At 50.3% G+C, this 25,901-nt stretch overlaps 1 protein-coding gene across 9 annotated transcripts in view; it reads left to right on the top strand.

Moving 5' to 3' along the window:
• ano5a (anoctamin 5a) overlaps window positions 1-25,901 on the top strand; it is a 202,902-nt gene that overhangs the window by 130,486 nt on the left and 46,515 nt on the right. For all 9 annotated transcript variants that reach the window (XM_038808347.1, XM_038808344.1, XM_038808342.1 and 6 more), the window contains 4 exons: window positions 9,726-9,794; window positions 11,481-11,765; window positions 12,248-12,361; window positions 23,297-23,412. In XM_038808347.1, the coding sequence (XP_038664275.1) occupies window positions 9,726-9,794; window positions 11,481-11,765; window positions 12,248-12,361; window positions 23,297-23,412 (584 nt within the window). The remainder of the gene's footprint in view (window positions 1-9,725; window positions 9,795-11,480; window positions 11,766-12,247; window positions 12,362-23,296; window positions 23,413-25,901) is intronic.

Here is a 25,901-nt window from a genome sequence, read left to right as displayed (position 1 = left end):
TTATATCCACCTGTTTATGGTACCCAGTTCCACATTAACCCTTCCTTGCCCAGATGCCTATACTGCAGAATGGTCTTTTGTTTACACCATGTTTTGTAACATATTGGAGTGATAAACGTTCTGTAGGGGGTAGGGGGGAGGGGGGGAGGCTCTTCGGTTGACAAGTAAGCATCGTCCATTTGGGGAACAAATTTCTTTGTTTTCCAGTGGGCGTGGGTAGGCCGTGCTTCACAAGGATGGATGAGTTGGCCGATTAATGGCTGGACCATATGGACAAGTCATGTGATGAAACATCCAGGACTATATATACTCACAGTTGGCAACCCTCTTCTCCACAGAGACAGGACACAGAGAGCGAGATGCTCTAATCCCGCGGCAGAGTGTCCACGCCATCATAAACGCCAGCCCGGCACTGGTGCGGTTCGCGCTGCTCCAGCTGCTGATCCCGGCGCGAACTGGGTGCTGCGGGATCCGCGAATGCGCAGTGGCTTCCTTCACCACGCCGGCCTTGACACAACATGGCGCAGGACAAAGGGGCCGGTGCACAGGAAACGAGGCCCCCAGGCAGAGGCTGGCACATCGATCGGTGGGTCCCGATCCTGGGCCAGGCCACATTGCTGCTGCCCCCCCCCCCCCCCCCCCGGGTCAGACCTCCCTCCCACAGGTCGCTACCCGACCCTTACACGCCGAGTTCCCGCCGGCTGAGAGCAGGTGTGGATGGCGCCGGCGGGACTCTGCGTTTTTAAACGGCCCATCGGCCCATCCCGGGCCGAGAATCGGCGGGCCGGCTGCGTGGAACGGGGTCTAGACGGCGTGGCACAATTCACGCTGGTCGTGGGGATTCTCCAGCCCAGCCCCAGAAGAATTCTTCCTGTGGAAGAATTTATTGAATAGTAAAATGGAGAATTGTTTGTGAATGACACTGTTTTAGTCAGACTGCGGGGAGTGTCTGGATCAAGTGAGACTAGGGGGCAGATTTTCCGTGGGGTGATGCGACCATCAATTCACTCGAGACTAGATTAGAAGTAAACCGTGGCTTTAATCAATTTAGAACAGTGCCTGCCTGCGACTGACCCAATACTGAGAACCGCCTACAGGTCAACTGCTCTTTATACCTCCCTTCAAGGGGAGGAGCCATGGGCGGAGCCCATACATGCCCTAACATGTTCCCCTATGGATAATGCCAAACAATGGCCCATAGGAGAAGCCCACGAGGGCAACAGCATAGCACAGATACAAATACAAGGGCAACAGCACAGATAATGAATGAATGAAAATCGCTTATTGTCAAATTAAGTTACTGTGAAAAGCCCCTAGTCGCCACACTCCGGCGCCTGTTTGGGGAGGCTGGTACAGGAATTGAACCATTCTGCTGGTCTGCTTTAAAAGCCAGTGATTTAGCCCAGTGTGCTAAACCAGCCCCTGGTACAAGATACAAATACAATGGTGGATTATTAGCATAATACATTTCACCACATGGGGCAGTATTTCCGTGGCTGTTGCCACGGGTGGGGGTCGAAAATTTGATGGGGCATTTAAAGGTCCATTGACCTTGGGTTTTAATGTGCGGCCTTGGATCAGGGGTAACTGGAAAATTTCACCCTGGGGTTTTATCATGAGCTTCAGGCCACAGATGTCAGGACGATGTGGGCGGTCTACTCAGAGGAAGCCTCCAAACTGACCTCCTCCACACTTGCTGCCCTTACTGAGACTGAGCAGTTCCGCTGCTGTCGGCCCAATCAGAGGGCTGGAGGTTTTCCACCCACTGGATCCCCACCAGGAGATCTGGAGGCTGCTGCGGCAAGTTGGAACTGCGAGAGTGATTCAAAAATTATTGGGCGGGGTGGTGGGAGTGAGGTGGTAGACCCTGGACATCGGGGGAGAGGTCCCTCTGCTTGTATTGTTGCTGCTGCAAGGAGACATCGTTTGTGAGGCCTGTCGACCTCTCTTTGGGGGATGGAGCCTCCAGCTCTGGTGGTTCCCAGGCTCCTGCAGCAAGATCGCCTCCAATGAGCAGGTGACGGGCAAGCAGCTGCTCCACCACTGGTAAAGCAGGGTGAGACCCCACACCACCCCTAATTGTGGCCTTAAGCAGGTCAGTTTGCAGCTGGCCTCTGTCCAGTGAGCAGCTAATTTGCATTCCTGCACCTCCCGGAATACTGTCCAGTGGCAAGAACATGTCAGGGAGACAGTCTGACCCCCCAATATTTTCCAACAACCTCCCCCACTTTGGGCCCAACACAACGGGGGTGGGGAAATATCTGTCCAAAATACTTTCTGTGATGTTGTTCATAAAAGTCCGACACTTGGACCAGTTTATTGTTCAAACCTTTTATCCAGGGGGCCCTTATTTGCCAGATTAACGAAGGACAGACACAAGTTTGCAATTCAACCCACGTTTAGGTTTAGACACAATAAAACGGTTTATTATCCCCAAATCATCCCAACTGGAACATGCCTAAGATTCTAACACTACCCGTGCCAATGAACTGGATCGAGCTGCGCGTCCAATCCTCTGAGTCTCAATCCTCTCGGGGCCATCATCAGTGAGGGTGGGTCTCACACGCTGCTTCCTTCTGTCCTCTGGTCCGCCATGGAGTCTTCGCCTCTGCGTCATGTCTTCACTGGATAGGATCTCTGGATGTCCGGGGCGGGATTCTCTCCCCCCCGCGGCAGAGTGTCCACGCCGTTGTAAACGCCGTCACGGTTTACGACAACGTGGAAGGGCCATTCTCAGGACTAATTCTGGCCCCTACAGGGGGCCATCACGGGACTGGAGAGGTTCACACCACTCCAGCTGCCGATCCCGGCGTGAACTGGGCGCCGCGGGACCCACACATGCGCAGTGGCTTCCTTCAACGCGCCGGACCCGGCGCAACATGGCACAGGACTACAGGGGCCGGCGCGTAGGAAATCAGTCCCCCAGCCAGAGAGGCCGGCCCACCAATTGGTGGGCCCCGATCACGGGCCAGGCCACATTGGAAGCATCCCCTGGGGTCAGAGCCCCCCTCCCACCCCACACAGGCCACCACCTGACCCTTCCACGCTGAGTTCCCGCTGGCTGAGGGCAGGTGTGGATGGCGCCGGCGGGACTCGGCGTTTCCAAGACGGCCGTGCGGCCCATCCCGGCCCGGGAATCGGCAGGCCGGCCACGTAGCTCGCGACCGGCGCCGCGCCAACCACGGCAGCACCAATGGCACTGTGGAGAATCGCGTGCCGGAGTCGGGGCGGCGTGGCCCGGTCGCGGGGATTCTCCGGCCCGGCCCAGGGCTGAGAGAATCCCGCCCCCAGTTCTTATTCCCCTCCTCCGACCTTCCAGAAACTTCTCTGGCCCTCAGACAATGGGATGACTGGGAGTGGGGTCACAAGACCAGTGAAGTTGCCGATTGCAACGTTGCAGGACACCAGGCATCCCCTGCCCTACTCATCCCAGGGTCCACCCTCGGGTGCATTCTCCGCACGTAACCCTATCCCACAGAAGGCAATCTCGATCCCGGAAAGTCTGGCTTCAGCTGGACAATCCACAACAATCGGTCCATTTGAATCAGACCCAATTTCTTCCATTGTCTTGTTCAGAAGGCTTGCCCCACCTGCCTGTCTCTGCCCCGGTGTATCCGAGTTTGACTGTTTGACTTCCCATCAGGCCTGTCTGTGGTTTTAATTTAAAATGTCCGATTCTATATCGGGCCTAAAATTCAGGCTGTTGGCCATTTTCCCACAATGAGTACTTCCCCTTTGAGGTGCCGTCCATCTGCAGGGGAAGTATTTTGAAGCCAAGTACTTCCTACTGTTTGATTCGAGAAGCCTTTTACTCACATGTTCAGTGCCAAGATCCAACATAGGATCACGCCCAAGATCTGGTGCAGTGCCCGTTTTTCTCAGCTTGAATCAAATGCGTCTCTCTTGTGAGGACCATGATTTGGAATCAATTTGAATTGGCTTTTAGAGCCAGCAAAGGGATGGAATAAGGGATTGTTCCATACATTGGATTTGTAACTCTTGAGAAAGGGATAAGATTTTTTTAAAAAAGCTCCGCCCCCTGGAAACGGTATACAAGATGAGGCTCACTCGGCAGCATGTGATGAGCACACATCTTGGCTGCTGTTCAGTGCTCAGATGATTAAAGCCTTTGAATTACCTATCTTCTCCCCTGTGTCGTAATTGAGGGTATCTCCCTTGGCATGTTTGTTCCTGCTCTGAAACATTTCCGAGTCTAGTCCCGATGACGTTTCTCCCCTCCTCCCGGTTTTCCCCTCTCACTGCTTCCCTTTTCTCAAGAGACTGAATTCCTGCGGTGAGATAGTTGGCAAAGCAGCTTCACAGGTCATTTGTTGGCACGCTGTTCATCTACCCGGGCAGCACAACCGGATTGGACCCTGCTCTCTCCCACCTGTGTGTGTGCATTGATTGTCGGTTACTGGATAGCCAGTGGAGGGTGAAATCATAGCTCACTTTCCCCTCCTTATCCAGGGCAACTGAGGCCAATTGCAGAGTCCAGTTTGTTCCTGCCCTCTGGAGACCCATCAGAAGAGGTAGACACTGATGAGGCAAATACAGCTTAGAGGGTGCCTCAACATGGAGGGGACCTAAAGAGGTTAAAATAAATGATTATTTCGGAGGAAGGAGGTAAACCCTCGGCTCAGGCAGCAGCCTCTCGGTGTGTATTGTTGAGGCTATAAGGGCATTCTTTGATGTCGGCAGAACTTTCTTTGGGGGCTGGAGCTTCCAGGCCTCCAGCTCCAATGGGTCCCCAGACTGCTGTGATGCGACCATCAATTCACTCCGAGACACGAGTTGGAGTAAACTGTGGCTTTAATCGGCTTACAACTGAGCCTGCCTGCAACTGTACAATACTGAAGGCGGTCTCGCAGGACCGCAGCACTTATACACCCAAAAGGGGGTGGAGACAAGGGCGGAGCCCTGTACATGCTCCTCATCTCCCCCTGTGGGCAGAGCCGCACAGTGGCTCACAGATGGGGCCCACAGGGACAACAGAAAGGTACAGCGTGAATTACCAGTGACACATTCACCACATACTGCAGAGCAAACACCAACAGGCAAGACAGTGGAAATAAGTGAGTGATCTTAGCAACAGGGCTCCAAAGCAGGCACAGCACCAAACAATCTAATATTTCTTCAATAACTTCAATCAAACAATAGGAAGTACTTGGTTTTAAAGCACTTTACCTGCAGAAGGACTGCACCTCAGAGGAGAAGCTCGCATGCAATATATTTGGGCTGAATTTCCCCTTCTACTACCCCTCCGCTCCCCCCACCAGTAGAGATGATGTAACGTTACACAGAAAGTCTTGTAGCTCAGTGGGCAGTGTCCCTGCCTCTGAGCTAGAAGCTTCTACCCCAGGACTTGATGGCCAAGGAAAGTGCATTCACAACGCAGCCGTGATAGCACAAGCGGCTAGCACTGTGGCTTCACAGGTTCGGTTCCCTGCTGGGTCACTGTCTGTGCGGAGTCTGCACGCTCTCCCAGTGTCTGCATGGGTTTCCTCCGGTTTCCTCCCAGAGTCCAAAGACGTGCAGGTTAGGCGGATTGGCCATACTAAATTATCCTTAGTGTCCGAAAAGGTTAGGAGGCATTATTGGGTTATGGGGTGAGGGTGTCAGTGCAGACTTGATGGGCCGAATGGCCTCCTTCTCCACTGTATGTTCAAACAGGAAGAGTATAAACCAGCGAATCCTTCCAACACATGTCAATGGCAGGTGGTAGGTGGGGGAGGGAGATTCCTGGTCAACCATGATGGAAAGAATGTTGGAGCCTCTCCCGTTGTTAACATAGCTCCAGACGACACCACGCATGTTGCCGTAGCAACTTGGACGCCTTGCGTGAACTAGAACACACCGTCACCATGTTATATACAGTAGACTCCCATAATCTGTATAGCTCATGTGTTTACAGAATAAACTCACTGAAGAGGCATGTGCCTATTTGTTATTAATCCAGATTAAATTAATTACTGGTTAAGTACCAGGTGAAAGAATTGGTATACATCGTGTTTGACAGTCTGTGTTTGCAGACCAGTGGTCCAGTTTATCCATGATGTTGATTTAGAGTCTGTGCCCCCAGCCACTGTAAATTAAACCCCACTGGGCGGGGCACTGGGTTCAAAGTTGCCATTTCTCCAAAGAAGTGAGAACCTCCTTTAAATCAATTTACGAGCACTTAACGTTGAGAGTCCCTTGCCCTCCACTGATAAGCTGAGTTCCCAGAAAGCTGGGGTCAAAGATGATTCTTATATGTACGGTGACATTTTCCCCAAGCCACTGAAATACATCCCCGTTATGAGGAAGTCTGTACTGGCAGTGAAGTGCCACCTACTGGTAAATAAGGAATAATGTGGCTGCTGTGAATCTCAGAGAGGAAGATTTAAACACAACGTTGAGCCGGGAAATTATTTTAAACTGGCTCATACCCACATTTTAAAAAGTCAGAGAGAAATTTAGTGCAATAACTTTGTATTTACTGGTCACGTGATTCAACATTACCGATGTTCCAAATATGGATATTTCAGTTTGGTTCCTGTTCCTCATGAGAATTAAGAGTTTTCATTGTTTCATCCAAGGTGGAAATCAAGCAAAAATGGAATAAAAGCATAAGAGAAGGACAAACAGTTCCTTGACCCTGCTCCATCAGTCAATGATATGAGGCTGATCTTTGACCTCGGTTTCACTTTCCTGATCAAACCTTGTTGCCCTTTGACTCCCCAAAATCTATCTATCTCAGTCTTGAATGCACTTAACAATGGCCTTCTGAGGTCAAGATTTCCAAAGGTTCACAGCCCTTTGACACCATATTCTGAGATTGGGAGTCCTGGTTCCAGACTCTTAAGACAAAGAGGCCGAAACTACGATGTACCGTGACGCTGTAGCAAGTCCTCCCCACTCCTGTACTCACAGATTATCACAGATTATCACAGAATTTACAGTGCAGAAAGAGGCCATTCGGCCCATCGAGTCTGCACCGGCTCTTGGAAAGAGCACCCTGCCCAAGGTCAACACCTCCACCCTATCCCCATAACCCAGTAACCCCACCCAACACTAAGGGCAATTTTGGACACTAAGGGCAATTTATCATGGCCAATCCACCTAACCTGCACATCTTTGGACTGTGGGAGGAAACCGGAGCACCCGGAGGAAACCCACGCACACACGGGGAGGATGTGCAGACTCCGCACAGACAGTGACCCAAGCCGGAATCGAACCTGGGACCCTGGAGCTGTGAAGCAATTGTGCTATCCACAATGCTAGCGTGCTGCCCTCTACTCCCACCCACTTTCATTTAAAACAAATCAACAACCAATTTGCCTCCTTCACTGCTGGCTGTGCCACCCGAACCACCTTTCTGTGCTTTGTGTGCAAGGACACCCCAAATCGAATGGCTATCTTGACTGATGTCAGCTGCTGAGCTTGTTTTGAAGGCTTGATTTGGAGAAGGGAGGTTAAAAGTTAGTTTTCTGGCTTGAAGGCCTCTGAAGAGTGAAGCTGTCTGTAACACTACCAAACAAAGCTAATTATCGCAGAATCTGATGGCACAGGAGACTGCCGGCCAGCCCATTGTGACTCGGTCGGCTCTTTGGAAAATTACTCCCATTCCACTGTCCTTTCCCCACGGGCCTGCATTTGCTTTCCCTTCTCAAGTGGTTATTAAATTCTCTTTTTGAAAGTTAGAATCTATCTCAGACACCCATTAAAGCAACACATTTCACTTCGTAACAACGCACTGCTTAAAAGAAAAATCGACTTTGGTGTCCTTCCTTCAGATCTTTTGCGAATGAACTTAGCTCTGAGGCCTCTGGTTAGCAAACCTCCTGATGTGGAGATGCCGACGTTGGACTGGGGTGGGCACAGTAAGAAGTCTTATAACACCAGGTTAAAGTCCAGGTTTGTTTCAAATCATGAGCTTTCGGAGCACTGCTCCTTCATCTTTATCCATTCTTCTCAAAACTCTTCCAAATTTTGGACATATCTATCAAATCTCCCCTTCACCATCCGACTTCCAGCTTCTCTTTTCCCTCCACAAGCCATAAGGCATAGAAGCAGAATTAGGCCACTCGGCCCATCGAATCCGATCCGCCATTCAATCATGGCTGATATTTTTCTTCGCCATTCCCCTGCCTTCTCCCCATATCCCCGATCCCCTTATTAATCACAAACTTATCTACCTCTGTCTTAAAGACACTCAGTGATTTGTCCTCCACAGCCTTCTGCGGCAAAGAGTTCCACAGATTCACCACCCTCTGGCTGAAGAAATCCCTCCTCATCTCTGTTTTATAGGATCGTCCCTTCAGTCTGAGATTGTGTCCTCCGCTTCTAGTTTTTCCTACAAGTGGAAACATCCTCTCCATGTCCACTCTATCTGGGCCTCATAATATCCTGTAAATTTCAATAAGATTCCCCCCTCATCCTTCTAAACTCCAACGAGTACAGACCCAGAGTCCTCAACCGTTCCTCATACGACAAGCTGTTCATTCCAGGGTCATTCTTGGGAACCTCCTCTGGACCTTTCCAAGGCCCCAGCACGTCCTTCCTTAGATACGGGGCACAAAACTGATCATAATATTCAAAATGTGGTCTGACCAGAGCCTTATGCAGCCTCAGAAATACATCCCTTGTCTTGTATTCTAAACCTCTCGACATGAATGCTAAGCCTGAAGTCTCCTCTCCGCGACCATGTCATCCTAATTGTTACTGTCAAAGGTATTGATGTGCTCTTCTTTGCGCTGTGCCTTTCTGCGTTTATACCACAGAGCTCCAACCAACGTCACAAATCCACTTTGCCCCCTTGCTGGCGACGGCTGCACTGCAAAAGGAAAGCAAAACTGGAGCAACTGTGCAATGTGCAGACTGAATTGTTGCTGCAAAGGGGTGTTCAGTCCAAAAGATGTGCAGGTCAGGTGGATTGGCCAGGCTAAATTGTCCCGTAGTGTCCAAAAGGTCAGGTGGGGTTACTGGGTTGTGGGGATGGCCTGGGACTAGGTGGGGTGCTCTTTCAAAGGGCCGGTGCAGACTCGATGGGCAGAACGGCATCCTTCTGCACTGTGCTGATTCTAACTTTGCAGCATTTCTCTTCTGGTTGGAGATTTTCTGTGCCATTTGGGAAGACTGCTTATGACAGCAAGGTCAAAGAGTCATTGCTTGGGCCATCTGGCAGTCAGAATCAATATGCCAAAGTGTTTTTGCGAGTTAGCATTGTCAATACAACTGGAGGGTGGAATTGTACGGGTCAATCCAGCAGCAGGGGTTACCGCTGACATCACTTCCTGTCCAACTTTATGGGCTAATTTGAGATATCTGTAGGAAACCATTGAATTCCTACAGTGCAGAAGGAGGCCATTTGGCCCATCGACTCTGGACCACCCTTTGAAAGAGCACCCTACCCAGGTTCACTCCCTTCATAACCCCACCTAACCTGCACATCTTTGGGCACTAAGGGCAATTTAGCATGGCCAATCCACCTAACCTGCACATCTTTGGACTGTGGGAGGAAATGGGAGCACCCGGAGGAAACACATGCAGACACGGGAAGAAAGTGCAAACTGCACACAGACAATCACCCGAAGCCGGAATTGAGCCCAGGTCCCTGGCTCTGTGAGGCAGCAATGCTGACCATCGTGGAACCGTGCACCTTTTCAGTTGGTGTTACAAATCTAGCTTCTTTGCTGAAGAAAGCAGCGAATGACGTTCTTTTGTGTTAAATTCCTCTTTTTCAGGACAGAAGGAAAGAGTTTGAATTAAATCTGTTGAAGACGGGCCTTGAACTAGAAACTGAAAGTAAAGAGGTAAGTGGAGCTCTCTTTTATTCCATTGCTCAACCGTTAGCAGCCACCGAGGGGGGCCAGGAGCTCTAAATTGAAATCGGGAACCTGACGCTGTGAGGTAGCAGTGCTAACCACAGTGCCACCCTAGTGAGGTCGCTAACACTCAGTCAGCACCCTATTTGTATAGCACAGGGTTTCAGAGTTGGGCATTACCTGCTGTGTTGTTGGCTTCATCCAAATCCTCCTGGCTCATAATGAGGATGTGCTTCCTGTGTTAGACGTATTAGATGCTGTGGTATGAAGAGGCAAAAGTTCTGCTCCTTTTTCACCAACACACTTTTATTTGTTCAAACTGACTCTGCACAAAACTCTACTCATCACCAGACCCAGAGGCCACCTGAAGCCCCTTTACATATCAGTGTCAATTATTGGACACTTAACATAAATGAGACAACTAATTGCAATGTCTCTTAACCCATTACTTAACATCCTGCAAATAGCAGGTAATTTAACACTTGGAAACTGGGCATTGTGCAGCAGTGTTTAGAGGTGCCAGTACTGGGGCTTCCACTAGAGGATGCAATGCAACATTTGCTCAGACATACGCGTGTGAGAAACAGAACACATTCCCAAATATCTAATTATGCCTCCTGGAATATTGGCATCTAGAAAGTCGGACATAGGAACATGGAAAAAACAGTTTCCTGTTAAACCCCTTGAGCCTGTTTCGCCAAAGATCAATAAAGATTGCTCCGCCCTGGACTCTCTATTTTCCTAGTTGATGGTAATTTCGGATGATGTGGAGACGCCGGCGTTGGACTCTGGTGAGCACAGTAAGAAGTCTTACAACACCAGGTTAAAGTCCAACATGTTTGTTTCAAACACGATCTTTCGGAGCACAGCTCCTTCCTCAGATGAATGAAGAGGTATGTTCAAGCAACATATATATCGACAAATTCAAAGATGCCAGACAATGCTTAGAATGCGAGCATTTGCAGGTAATTAAGTCTTTCCAGATCCAGACATAGGGGTAACCCCAGGTTAAATAGGTGTGAATTGTCTCAAGTCAGGACAGTTGGTAGGATTTCGCAAGCCCAGGCCAGATGGTGGGGGGTGAATGTAATGCAACATTAATCCCAGGTCCCGGTTGAGGCCGCACCCATGTGTGCGGAACTTGGCTATAAGTTTCTGCTCGGCAATTCTGCGTTGTCGCCGGCCTGAAGGCCGCCTTGGAGAACGCTGACCCGGAGATCAGAGGCTGAATGCCCTTGACTGCTGAAGTGTTCCCCGACTGGAAGGGAACATTCCTGCCTGGTGATTGTCGCGCGATGTCCATTCATTCGTTGTCACAGCGTCTGCATGGTCTCGCCAATGTACCACGCTTCGGGACAACCTTTCCTGAGGATAGACAACGTATGAGGTAGACAACGTTGGCCGAGTCGCACGAGTATGTACCGCGTACCTGGTGGGTGGTGTTCTCACGTGTAATGGTGATTTCCATGTCGATGATCTGGCACGTCTTACAGAGATTTCCATGGCAGGGCTGTGTGGTGTCGTGGTCGCTGGTTTGAAGGCTGGGTAGTTTGCTGCAAACAATGGTTTGTTTGAGGTTGCGCGGTTGTTTGATGCTAATTTTGGAAGCAGAGGGGTATGAAATGTACCTGCTGTGTCACGCTACAAACTAAGATGAGATGTGTATATTTCCAGGATTCAGATGATGGTAAAACTTACTTTGTGAAGATCCATGCTTCTTGGGACGTCCTGACCACATATGCAGAGGTTATGCACATTAAAGTGCCCATTAAAGAAAATGATATTCCACATGCAAGAGAAAACCCACTTGACTGGATATTGAAACCGTTTCGCCTGAATCCAAAAATAATAAACCCAGAACCAGATTATTTCACAGCGCCCTTCAGCAAACAGAGGCAGGAACTCTTCCCCATTGATAACCCAGACACTTTTTTCTCGCCCTCTACCCGCAACAGAATTGTAAGTATGGCTGAGTTTAAACCCTTTGCTATTGGGCGTGGCTTTAGCATGCTGAATGTTATTCATCATTATAACATTTCCAGGGATTAGACTTTGCCCTGTTTCAATAAAGCGTCTCTCCGTTGCACTGATCTTTTCTATTTACACATAAAAGTAAAGCAGTGGTTGGGAAAGCAGTGATGTCTGTCCACAGGTGCTACCTGATCTTATGAATATTTCCAGCTTGCTTTTATTTGACAGCTTGCTTTCATTCTGCGATTTAAGTGCTTTATAAATATGAATTATTTGGTTTCTTTGCATGTTGGAGCGCTGGATTCTGTTGAGACCTTCATGAATCATATGGACATTTTGAAATTCCCCCCCCCTCCTCCCTCCATTGTAAATGCATTAGTAAGATGCTCATCTCCTCTCCTGTGCTGTGTGTAGAAGGCATTCTGTACGTTTATTGACATTATATTCCCCCCTCTCAATTCTTACTCCAGGTGTATTACATTCTTTCTCGATGCAAGTACGGAACAGAAGATGGAAAGAGGAAACTTGGGATCAAGCGGCTACTCAACAATGGCACGTACACTGCCGCTTTTCCACTTCATGATGTATGTATTCTGTTCAGTATACACTGTGTGCTTCTGTCAAAGTCAGATTATTGGTGTTTAAGCTCTTTTGTTAGTTGACTTTGAGCGATTTAAAAATACATTTTATTGAAATGAAATGAAAATCACTTATTGTCACGAGTAGGCTTCAAATTAAGTTACTGTGAAAAGCCCCTAGTTGCCACATTCCGGCACCTGTTCGGGGAGGCTGTTTGCAATAAGATGTATGCCTTCTGGTTCAGTCCTGTACCTAATATTAGGGCTATAACACTCTGGTGTACTGTACGTGTCATGAACACCTCTGCTGCCATTGCCTTAGTCTGAAAGTTCCACACCCTCCTGGAGGACGATACCAGCTAGTGTTCATCAGCCACTCTCTCTCTCGGTAAAGCTTACTGAAAATGGAAGTTCCATTAAACAGAGTACATACAACATGCATGTGCATGTAAATGAGCAGGCGGCAGGACGGCACAGTGGTTAGCACTGCTGCTTCACAGTGCCAGGGACCCGGGTTCGATTCCCGGCTTGGGTCACTGTCTGTGCGGAGTCTGCACGGTCTCCCTGTGTCCATGGGGTTTCCTCCGGGTGCTCCGGTTTCCTCCTACAAAATCCCGGAAGACGTACTTGTTAGGTGAATTGGACATTCTGAATCCTCCCTCAGTGTACCCGAACTGGCACTGGGGGATTTTCACAGTAACTTCACTGCAGTGTTAATGTCTGCCTACTTGTGACAGTAAAGATTATTATTATTGTGTTGACCAGCTTGGGATGGGAAAGGGTGTTAGCGGTGACTGAGTCGTGCAGGAGACGGTCGCTTCATCAGAACATACGAACTAGGAGCAGGGGCTGGTTTAGCACAGAGGGTAAATAGCTGGCTTGCAATACAGACCAATGCCACCAGGGCGGGTTCAATTCCCGTACCGGCCTCTCCGAACAGGCGCCGGAATGTGGCGACTAGGGGCTTTTCACAGTAACTTCATTTGAAGCCTACTTGTGACAATAAGCGATTTTCATTTCATTTCATTCAGGAGTAGGCCATCTGGCCCCTCAGAATGCTGAAAGGGGAGTTCATCCATCATGATTACTATTTATTATTTTGCTTTTGTATTCGCTATCTCCTCTCCCCGCACCTGATTCAAACTTTCGTGTCAACTGTCAACTCATTTGATCCCGGAGCTGAAATTTCATTTCTGTGCCAGTAATATGAATATCTGCACGAATGATTCACAGTTTTGGATTGGGTTTTTGTGTCTCTTCAGTCATCTCCCAAGTGTGGAGATGGTCCACATTAGTAAAATGACATGAAAATATGTAAGTAACAGTTTTTCTTTGAGCCGTGAAGGACTTTTCCCCCATGCAGTTCCTGATTAAGAAGGTGTGATGCTATGCATAAGCAAGCATGTAAATAGTGATAGATGCGACCTCCAACCAGCAGGTGGTAGTAGAGAACAACCGCGTGACACTGTTACCTCAGGAGTGTGGAGATAGTCTTCGTAGTGGATAGTCACACTTATAACAGTTGGTCAATTTTGATCATTTTCTTCTGGTTCTACAACCCATGTTATTTTTTTTTACAATAAACGTTTTAACGAGTCACGAACTAGACATCCTCTAGTCTAGTGCACTTATTCCCACTGGCCAAAACCAGAACTTAACAGAAGACAAGCAACAAGACTTGTTTAGTGAGATGTTGGCGCCCTTTAAAGCAGCCACATTCAGTATTGGTGCAGTGGGTTGGCTTAACTCTGACTTAACAGAGAAAAATGTTTATCCTGCAGGTTCAGCATCGCCACTGCCAGCCTAATACTTTTATAGCTGCCCAAGTTGGGAGGTTAACTATATTCTGCTACACCCCATTGCCTGCGCCACCAAAAATATTAGCACTGATTTCCAGCCAGTTACCACTTTTAGAATAATATTTAGTGTTTGCTTTGGAAGTTTATCGAGAGCTCTGAGGCCTTTTTGCGTCAACAAAACAGCTTTCATAGCTGCACTTGAGCTTCACTAGAATCTGACTGTTCTACCTGAACCACGCTCCAGTTAGCCTGGATCCTTCATTATCCCATAAAAGCAGGCCTCCTGTCCTCAAACTGTGCTAATGTATATTGTAACGACAATGGATTGAAGGATTAAAGGCGGCGACATTGTAGTTCAACAAAAGCAAATTATTGAATCAGACCCACAGATTGAGGAAGGTGGGCTGAACAATTCACCACTGTGTCAGCACTATGCATGATTCATGTGCAATTCAACAGACTCGAGTTTAATCGAACGTTTGAATCTCTCAGCCAGCCACTGAGGAATCTATTCCACCGCTGTGGATTTAGAGAACTGAAATATTGCCAATGTGTATCACGATGAAAAGAATGAATTTAGCTCAAGTCTACCGGGATCTGAGAGTTTGAATCCATTGCTACACTTGTTAAATTTTTTTTTCCCAATTAAGGGGCAATTTGGTGTGGCCGATCTGTGTCGGCCCTCACTCCCTCTGGGGGGGACTCCCGGAATCTGGCACATCATAATTGAAGGTTCTTTTGTTATTCTGCCTCCAGAGATCATTCAGGCAGTGTCCTATTGCCCCCACCCTCCACCAACACCCTGACTCCCTCCCTTCCCACCACCCTCCGTTCCCCTCTCTCCCCACCACCCCCCTCTTCCTTTCCCTTCTGTTGGTCCAGAAGCGAGGGTATCTGGTCTCTTCAGCGCAAAGCTTAGCGCTTGTACCATTTGTTTTTGGTACAACTGTTTTGTGAACTGTTTTAATAATCAGAGTATCCTACACCCCCTCCCCGGACATTGGTACTGAGGGGAGGGTACCCTGTTTCTCCAACGCAAAATTAGTGTTTGTATCGTTTGGCCTTGTACAGTTTGTTTTACTGTTTTAATAAAAAGATATGGCCGATCCACCCCCTGCATATCTTTGAGTTGTGGGAGGGAGACCTGTCCATTGCAATACTTTTACTCACATATAGGTGTGAATCCGTCTTAAGTTCTCCGCCCGAAGATAGATCCTTCTACCTGGGCAAAATGCCTGATTTTCACCACAGGGAGGGCAAGGAGACAGACCCCATATCTATTTCAGCCAGAATGGAGATAATTGGCTGGCTGCTGACATGAATCTGACCCACATGCAGGTCGTCTAGCCAGCTGAGCTACACGACCTCCCCTCGCCACCGCATCGGAGTGTACAGCAAGTACATAATCCTGTAAATTGGGTGGCACAGTGGTTAGCACTGCTGCTTTACAGCGCTAGGGACCCGGGTTTGATTCCCGTCTTGGCTGTGTGGAGTTTGCACTTTCTCCCCGTGACTGCTTGGGTTTCCTCCCACGGTCCAAAGATGTGCAGGTTAAGTTACGGGGATAGGGCGCAGGAATGGGCCTGGGTAGGGTACTCTTTCGCAGGATCGGTGTGGACTTGATGGACTGAATAGCCTCTTTCTGCACTCATGGCCTCTTTCTGCACTGTAGGGATTCTATGATTGTCCCCCCCCCCCCCCCCCCCCCCCTCCTGCAGCTATAATGTTTCAACTAAAATTCAGATGAGGAAACTTTAGAGCGTTTGAGTTTTTTAAAATTCATTGATGGGATGCAGGTGCTGTTGAAAATGCCAGAATTTATTGTCTAACCGTCATTGCTCTCGAGAAGGTGTTGGGGATCCACTGCCTTAACCACTCTGGTGAAAGAAGTACCATGGTGTTGTTAGGAAGGGAGTTTCAGTAGTTTGACCCAGTAACAACAATATGGACGGGATTCTCTGATCCTGGTGCTAAGTGTTGACGCCGTCGTTAACAGCGGAGCGTTTTACAACGGAGACATCTTGCCCCTTGGATCAGCGATCCTGCGTTGCACAGGGGGCCAGCATGGCACTGGAGAGCCTCGCGCTGCTCCAGCTGCCGATACGGGCGTCAGAATGGGCGGCGGGGGTCCGCGCACGCGCACTACGGCCGGCGCAAACTCGCACAACGCGTGGGTTGCCTTCACCGCGCTAGCCCCGACGCAACATGGCGGAGAGCTACAAGGGCCCGGTGCGGAGGAACACACCTGGATCAGCCCACCACCGATCGGTAGGCCCTGATCGCAGGCCAGGCCACCGTGCAGCCCCTCCCCCCCCCCCCCCCCCCCTCCCCGAGGTCGGATAAAACCGTGCAGGCCCCCCGCAACATGAACGCTGAGGTCCCGTCGTGTAGGACCATACGAGAACGGCGCCGGCTGGCTCGGCCTAACTCGGCGGGCACTCAGCCCATCGCACGGGGAGAATCGCCGGGGGGGGGGGGGGGGCTGCTTTGAGCAGCCGCAGACCGGACCGACATCGGAGCGGCGTCACGTGAATCGCGCCCCTCCCCCCACCCCCACCCAGCGATTCTCTGACCCGCCCTATATTTCCAAGCCAGGATGTTTTTTTTATTCATTATGGGATGTGGGCCTCGCTGCATAGGCCAGCATTTATTGCCCATCCCCAGTTGCCCTTCAGAAGGTGGTGGTGGGCCACCTTCCTGAACTGCTGCAGTCCATGTAATGTAGGTTTACTCACAGTGCTGTTAGGGAGGGAGTTCCATGATTTTGACGCGGCGATAGTGAAGGAACGGCGATATATTTCCAAGTCAGTGTGGTGAGTGACTTGGAGGGGAAGAACCCCCCCCCCCACACACACACGCACACAGCTTTTGTTTAATTGAAAAAATGCGCAGTGCCTGGACAAGTTCCTTTAGCCTGCAGAGGACAGGTCCCTGTATGACTATCTGCAGCCAGCGTAAGTTTCATTTCAAGTGAACTATATTGCAACCCGGACTGATGGTCTTAAATGAGATGCTAGTGTTATTCTTAGCATACCTGGGATTGCTGCCCAATCACCGAATCATATCTCACGTTAGACATCATCTTCTGAATTATGCAAGCACAGGCTGGTTGACTATGGTCGCTAATCTGCCTATTATTACCTGCTGAAGGGATGCGCTGTCTGTAAAATCATAGAACCCCTACAGTGCAGAAGGAGGCTATTCAGCCCATCGAGTCTGCACCGACCCTCCGAAAGAGCACCCCAATCCCCTGTAACCCTCTCCTAACCTTCAGAGTCTAAGGGACAATTTAGCATGGCCAATCCACCTAACCTGCACATCTTTGGACTGTGGGAGGAAACCGGGGCACCCGGAGGAAACCCACGCAGACACTGGGAGAACGTGCAAACTCCACACAGACAGTCACCGAAGGTCGGAATCAAACCCAGGTCCCTGGCACTGTGAGGCAGCAGTGCTAACCAATGTGCCACCGTGCTGCCCATTGATCCAATTTGAGACAATCTGCCCCCAAGTCATTGGGAAACGGAAGTAGGATGCATGAAAACTAGCCTGCAGGGTAATGGCTATCCCAATCAGATTATTGCTTGCTGGGTATCACACGTAGTCACAAATACGCCCAAGGCTGCCAACATCAGACCCAGTAAAGTGCCGTTTACCTCAAGTTGCCCTGGAAGGATAAGCTGTCTCAAAACCTGAGCAGCAGGGTGAACCTCGTGGTTTCATTATGCTACGATGCAGTTGCAACACAAATGGTGTTTTCCACTAACAGGATGGTGCCAAAGAGCAAAAAGGATATCCTGCCTACCACACAATTAGGTTATGCGGTATACAGGTTTAAGTGCCGATGCAGCGTTCGTTCTGTTTTTATCTCTGGTCAGGCTGGTGAGAGTTAAACTTTTGGAAAATAAAATTGATTTTCCTAATTGATGCTGATCTGTTTGACAACTGTGTTGCCTGGAAGTCTGTGTCCTGAACACATTAGCAAGTGAAAATGACCCCCTGTCTCTCTCTCTCTCCCTCTTGTCTGTCTTGTTTCTCCTCTTGCTGCAGACCGCATTGCCTTTAAGAGCAGCTGCATGTATCGCCTGTGGTGACAAATGTTGCTATTCTGCGCTGGTTGCGTGCCAACTCAGGCATCTTGGCATGTGTACCGAGACTCTTATTACGGAATTGGTTTTAAAAATAGCACCATGCACAGTGCTGAGCGCAATGTCACAAAATTGGGAAGTTCTTTTGTGCACTGGTTTAACCTATTTGTGCAGGTGTACGATGTTCTGCATCGTTTTCACAGAAGCATTGATTGATTGATTGATATTTATTGTCACATGTCCCGAAGTACAATGAAAAGTACTTTTCTGCAGCCAAGGAAACGTACACAGTACGTACATAGTAGACAAAAGAATAATCAACAGAGAACATTGACAAATGGTAGATCAACAAATAGTGATTGCTGACATACATTGATGCAATGTAATCATGCTCATCGTATGATGCTTTTGGGATTAGTATGAAGATGGGAGGGTACTTGGGCAGGAATGCACAGGGGCTGTGCCAATGTTTTGCGTGTGACCTTGGGTTAAGATGTCCCTTGTCTTGGGCAGGTGGTGATGCGCTCCTGCAGTATCTACCTGCGGTAGTCAGTATTAGGGGTATTACGGTACCCTGGACAATGCTGTAAGATCATTGGTGTGGGAGCTACCTGAGACTGCTATATCATTGGTGAAGCCTGCCTGCTGGTCCCGCCCAGTAAGGCGGAGTATAAGAGTCTGTGTCTCCCCAGCAGCTGCATTCTGTACCTGCGCTGCTGGGGGAAACATCTAGTACAATAAAGCCTTGAATTGTCATCCAATCTCACTTCTGGAGTCATTGATCGAGCATCACTACCTTTCCATAGAAGGGCTGGTGAGTGATACCTCGTTGGATAGTCTTACAGCCAACTTTGGTTTTTTTAAGCTCCTGGTGGAGGCGGCACATCTTGGCACTTTGACTGGAAAATGTGCTAAAGACGATGAATGTTCACGACTGTGATGCCATTGAAAGGCTTTGCTGTAACAGGACAATTCTTACCTTCTTGTGGAACTGTGCCAGTGGGTGGATGACCTTGACCAGGTGACAAAGCCCCCTGCCATTCGGAGCAGCTGGAACAAATGGACCAGAGGACATCTCAGTGCTGGTCACTAGACATATCGGCCAGGATTCTCCAATCCTGTGGCCAAGTTCTGAAACTGGCGTCAAAAGTGGCGCGAGCCACTTTGGTGTCAACGGGCTTCACCTGGCAGCTATCCACCCCTTCCTGGGGGGCTAGTATGGCGACAGAGTGGTCTCCGCAGCTCCGGCGCCTGAAAGCCAGCGCGCCACGGTCGCCGCGAGTTCGCGCATGCACGTGGATTCCCGTCTCCGCGCTGGCTCACGGGCAATATAGCAGAACCCTACAGGGGCCTGGCACAGAGGAACATCGGCCCCCCCCCAGAAATAGCCTGCACCCCAATTGGGGGCCAGGCCACCGTGGAGGCCCCCTCCGGGGTAGTATCCCCCCCCCACCAGGATGGCCCCTGCAGACAGAGCTCCGAGGCCCCGCCATGTGAGACCATACGTAACCCATGCTGACGGGACTCGGCCGAACTCGGCAGCCATTCGGCCCATCCAGGCCCGGAGAATCCCCGGGGGGTGGGGGGGGGGAACGCTTTCAACATCCCCGGCCGGCGCGGTGGCGATCCCACAGGTGCCCGTAAATCGCGCCGGAGAATCGCCGAGTCAGGGCGGCGTGGCGCGATTCTCCGACCTGGCGCGGGGTCGGAGAATCCCGGCCATCATTCCTTGACTCAATGGTTTGGAGGACAGGGCAGCAGGTGTGTTTGGAAAAATCATGTCGCTATTTTTCCCACATTGTCTGCGAGATGACAAAGCTCCTTCTCACAATGCTGCTATGCTTACTTCCGGCAAATTTGTAACAATCGCACTCAAAATTCTGGACCTTCATTGAATGTACTTCCTGCAGTTCTCCATTTGGCTGGTGGATCGATGCATTGTTCCTCAGCGCCTGGCTGCAGTGTGACACGGAATGCGGCACTCTGGTTGCGCATTCTCACACCGATTAGTTCCGAGCTCTTTACGAGTCATGTAAGAATGTCACCAGTGCTTGACATTACATCTCTGAGGTTGTCTCCTTTGCGAATAAGAAAGCAGGTTTACAGAGGGTGGGATTTTGTGGCTCCTCCCACTGGTGGGATCTCCAGGTCCTGCCGAAGTGAATGGGGATTAAGTGGATCGCAGCATCCGCTGCAGGAAAACCCGCCAGGGTGGGACTGGAAATTCTCAGCGGTACGGTCAGGAATTCAGTCAATCCTGGAAGTCTGTCAGGCAGTCAGGCTGCACCTGTTAGATGCACTGCGATGAAGCTAATTCAAGGTGTGCTGACGCTGTTTATTGAGTATTTTCAGTGTCAGATCAAACACCTAAGGTATCAAATAAGGCACTGCCACAATTATCCATGTACAGAAAAAGGAATGGAGAGTGGGTGCAGACTCCTGTTTGTCACAGGTATTTACACGTTGGCTTTAACCTCAGAGTGAAATTCATTCCAGAACCATCTTTCTGCACATAGATATTTACGAACTATGAAATAGGAGCGGAATCAGCCCCTGGGCCTGTCCCGCCTTTCAATAAAATCATGGCTGATCGACCCGGGCCCCCGCGGAGGCCATATTCCACCAAAGTCGGTGGAGTTGTGGACAGTGCAGAAGGATGTTGCAGGTTACAGAGGGACATAGATAGGCTGCAGAGCTAGGCTGAGAAGTGGCAAATGGAGTTTAATGCAGAAAAGTGTGAGGTGATTCGTTTTGGAAGGAGTAACAGGAATACAGAGTACTAGGCTAATGGTAAGAGATGAGCAGAGAGATCTCGGTGTCCATGTACATAGATCCCTGAAAATTGCCACCCAGGTTGAGAGGGTTGTTAAGAAGGTGTACGGTGTGTTATCTTTTATTGGTAGAGGGATTGAGTTTCGGAGCCATGAGGTCATGTTGCAGCTGTACATAACTCTGGTGCGGCCGCATTTGGAGTATTGCGTGCAGTTCTGGTCGCCGCATTATAGGAAGGATGTGGAAGCATTGGAAAGGGTACAGAGGAGATTTACCAGGATGTTGCCTGGTATGGAGGGAAGATATTATGAGGAAAGGCTGAGGGACTTGAGGCTGTTTTCGTTAGAGAGAAGAAGGTTAAGAGGTGACTTAATAGTGGCATTCAAGATGATCAGAGGATTAGATAGGGTGGACAGTGAGAGCTTTTTCCTCGGATGGTGATGTCTAGCACGAGGGGACATAGTTTTAAATTGAGGTGAAATAGATGTAGGACAGATGTCAGAGATAGGGGGCGCAATTCTCCGCACTCACGACGGTGCGGAGAATAGCGGGGGTCGTAAATTTTTACGGCCACGCTAGTCCGACGCCCTCCCGCTATTCTCCCCCCCCCCCCCCCACGCCCAACCCCCGACACGAATCGCTGCCGCCGTTTTTTTACGGCCAGCAGCGATTCTCAGCTGGCCGATGGGCCGAATTCCAAGTCCTTTACGGCCGTTTTTACGAACGGCAAACACACCTGGTCTGGCCGTTCGTAAAAACGGCCGTAAAGTCCCGATCTTGGCAACCATGGCACCGATTGGCACGGCAGTACCACGGCCGTGCCAAGGGTGCCATGGGCCCGCGATCGGTGGGCACCGATCGCGGGCAGCGGGTCCGATTCCCGCGCAGTCTTTGTCCTTCCGCCGCCCCGCTGTATCACTTCGCGGGGCGGCTGAGGGGCAACCTGCCCGCGCATGCGCGGGTTTCGCTCAAATGCGCGATGACGTCATCCGCGCATGCGCGGGTTGGAGTCTTCCAATCTGCGCATGCGCGGCTGACGTCATGTGACGCGTCAGCCGGCGCAAACTCTGGCAAGCGGGCTTAACGAAATTCGTTAAGCCCGCGATGCCGGAGTTCACGGCCGCGGCATACTAGCCCCGACCGGGGACCAGAATCGGTTCCCGGTCGGGGAGGGGGAGGCTGGCGTCAAACCCGCCCGGTTTTGACGCCAGCCTTACGATTTCTCCCTGTCTGGGAGAATCGCGCCCAGGTTCTTTACTCAGAGAGTAGTAAGGGCGTGGAATGCCCTGCCTGCAACAGTAGTGGACTCACCAACATTAGGGGCATTTAAATGGTCATTGGATAAACATATGGATGGTAATGGAATAGTGTAGATGGGCTTTTGATTGGTTTCACAGGTCGGCGCAACATCGATGGCCGAAGGGCCTGTACTGCGCCGTAATGTTCTATTCTATTCTATTCCATTCTATTGAAGCTGGATCCTGTTGGGATGGAGAGCAACCTCCCCACCCTGTGTCCTGGCGTGACGGAGGGACCTGCTGGAATTCTTGACTCTGGAGAAGGTTAAGTTTGAACTGAGGGGAAGGATGGAGGGGTTCTACAATTCATGGGTATTATTCATTATGCACTTTCAAGAATTGGATAACATCGAACATTAGGTGGGGGGGGGGGGGCAGTTGAGAAGATTGTGTGGAGGGGGACTATGTTGTGTTAATGGTGACTATGGGTGATTCCTGATCCTTTTTGTTAACAAGTGGGCTGCTATTTTGGGGCTTGATGGGATTGCTGTTGTTGATATGGGGATTGACGTTATATTCGTTACTGATTATTGTTTATTGCTGGTGGGTGTAAATTTGGGAGAAAATGTGAAAAAGGAAGAGAATTAAAAAAAATCTTTTAAAATCATGACTGATCTGCCTGCGTTTCGAATTCCACATTCCCATTTACCCCCGATAATCTTAGATTCCTGTTGAGCAAGAGAATAAATCTACCTCTGCTTTAAGAATATTCAGTTACCCCCTCCCCCACCTCCTGAGGCAGAGAGTCCCAGAGCCACACAACCCCTTGAGAGAAAAGAAATTCTCCTCATCTCTGTCCTAAAAGAGTAAGCCTTAATTTTACAACCGTGCCTCCTAGTTCTGGACTTGCCCACAAGAGGAAACGTCCTTGTCCATCTTGTCAAAACCTTTTAGGACCTTATGTCAAGTCAAACATTTGAAAACCTTTCCTCTCCATCGCTTTGCAGTTTTGTTACACGCTTGTTTGTTTGTTTGTTTCTACAGTGTAGGTACTGGAAGAAATCACATGACCCCAAGAGTGAGAATGAGCGATACAGGTTATACAAAGAGTGGGCTCGCTTTGGCCGATTCTACAAGGAGCAGCCGCTTAACCTCATCCGGTGAGAGACTTTGAATTGACTATGTCATATTGGGCTTGAGGTAAACGCTGAAGGATCCCACGTGAGCAAACTAGTCCGTTCCAGCAGGAATGCATCTCCCTGCTCCACAGGGGGCCTTTGACTTTCCCTGTGAGTAAGATAAGAGGGTTCATCTTGAACGTGGTAGGAGGAGCAGATGAACACGGGTATGTGTGTACATGAGTCACTGAAGGTGGCAGCACAGGTTGAGAGAGCAGTTAACAAAGCTTACACACTATGGGTTTTATTAACGGGGCACAGAGTGCAAGAGCAAGGAGGTTATGTTGAATTTGTGTAAGTCACTAGCTTGACCTCAGCTGGAATATTGGGCTGGATTCTCCAACCCCCTGCCGGGTCGGAGAATCGCCAGGGGGCGCCATGAATCCCGCCCCCCGCCGTCTCCCGAAGTCTCCGGCAGCAGAGATTCGGCAGAGGCGGGAATCGCGCCGCGCCTATCGCCGCCCCGCCACCCGGCGATTCTCTGGCCCGCGATGGGCCGAAGTCCCGCTGCTGTAATGCCGGTCCCGCTGGCGTGAATCAAACCACCTCCCTTACCGGCAGGACTGGCGGCGCGGGAGGGGTCCTGGGGGGGCGCACAGGGCGATCTGGCCCCAGGGGTGCCCCCACGGTGGCCTGGCCTGCGATCGAGGCCCACCAATCGGCGGGCGGGTCTGTGCCGTGGGGGCACTCTTCTCCTTCCGCGTTGGCCATAGCCTTCACGATGGCGGACCCGGAAGTGACCCCCTCCCCTGCGCATGTGCGGTGATAACGTCAGCAGTCGCTGATGCTCCGGTGCATGCGCGGACTTCCGCCGGCCGGCGAAGTCCCTTCGGCCCCGGCTGGCGTGGCGCCAAAGGCCTTTCTCACCGGCCAGCGGTGTCATAATATACACATCAGTCAGTACATGATGGTGCAGAGACACACACTGACTGACACACTGCAAGACCAATCAACACAGCAGCGAATCATCATTTAGGGCATGGTCACTCTAAAGCCAGAGGGTACTAGTTTTCCCGCTCATTCGGGATGCAGCCTCTGAGACAGACAGAGCTCGCAGTCAGTACCACAAACCTCCACCATGTTTAGGCTGGTCAGGTTAGGCATAGGTCTTCAGTTAATCTAACATAGTGTCGACCCACAATGCAAGAATGTTCAACAGCTCTTAGTTAATAAAATAGACTTGTACTATTCCAAGTGTTGGTAGCCTGTCTATGTTACTGCTAAGGTAAACGTAGCCTCCACAGATCCAGAGTACCCAACACATCAGGCGGGATGCCAACCACTCTGGCGCGGGCCTAGCCCCTCAAGGTTAGGGCTTTGCCCATAAAGATGCGGAGAAAAATGGAGTGGTTCACGCCACTCCATCCTGCCGGGACCCCCCGCCCCGCCGGGTAGGGGAGAATCCCGGCCATTGTGTCCAGTTCTAGGTGTCGCACATTAGGAAGGTCATGATTGTATTACAGAGAGTGCGTAAAGATTCACGAGAATGGTTCTGGAGGTGAGGAACTTCAGTTGTTAAGGTAGATTGGCAAAGTTAGGACTGTTCTCCTTACAGAAGAGAAGGGGCAACACGGTAGCACAAGTGGCTAACACTGTGGCTTCACAGCTTCAGGGTCCCAGGTTCGATTCCCCGCTGGGTCACTGTCTGTGCGGAGTCTGCACGTTCTCCCCGTGTTTGCGTGGGTTTCCTCCGGGTGCTCCGATTTCCTCCCACAGTCCAAAGACGTGCAGGTTAGCTGGATTGGCCATGCTGAATTGCCCTTGGTGACCAAAAAAAAAGGTTGGGAGGGTTTATTGGGTTACAGGGATAGGGTGGAAGTGAGGCCTTAAGTGGGTTGGTGCAGGCTTGATGGGCCGAATGGCCTCCTTCTGCACTGTATGTTCTATGTGCCATGTTCAGTAAACTGCTCCCACTCGCGAAAGGATCGTGAATGAGAGGAATGGAAGTGATTAGCAAATGGGGAAAAAATGAACTGAAGGGAAACTTTCTTGTGCAGCGAGTGGTCAGGTTTTGGAATGCACTGCCTGGGAGTGTGGTGGAGGCAGGTTCAAGCTAGGCTTTGAAAGACGAATGCTTGTTATAGAACATAGAACAGTACAGCACAGAACAGGCCCTTCGGCACTCAATGTTGTGCCGAGCCATGATCACCCTACTCAAACCCACGTATCCACCCTAGACCCGTAACCCAACAACCCCCCCCCCTTAACCTTACTTTTATTAGGACACTACGGGCAACTTAGCATGGCCAATCCACCTAACCCGCACATCTTTGGACTGTGGGAGGAAACCGGAGCACCCGGAGGAAACCCACGCACACAGGGGGAGGACGTGCAGACTCCACACAGACAGTGACCCAGCCGGGAATCGAACCTGGGACCCTGGAGCTGTGAAGCATTTATGCTAACCACCATGCTACCCTGCTGCCCCCATCTGAAAAGGAAGAATGTGCAGGGTTTTCGGGAGAAGGTAG

The sequence above is a fragment of the Scyliorhinus canicula genome, chromosome 9 (assembly GCF_902713615.1).
Source record: "Scyliorhinus canicula chromosome 9, sScyCan1.1, whole genome shotgun sequence".
Classification (NCBI taxonomy): domain Eukaryota; kingdom Metazoa; phylum Chordata; class Chondrichthyes; order Carcharhiniformes; family Scyliorhinidae; genus Scyliorhinus; species Scyliorhinus canicula.
Note: the sequence above shows the minus strand (reverse complement) of the source record. Positions and strands in the feature narration are given on the sequence as shown.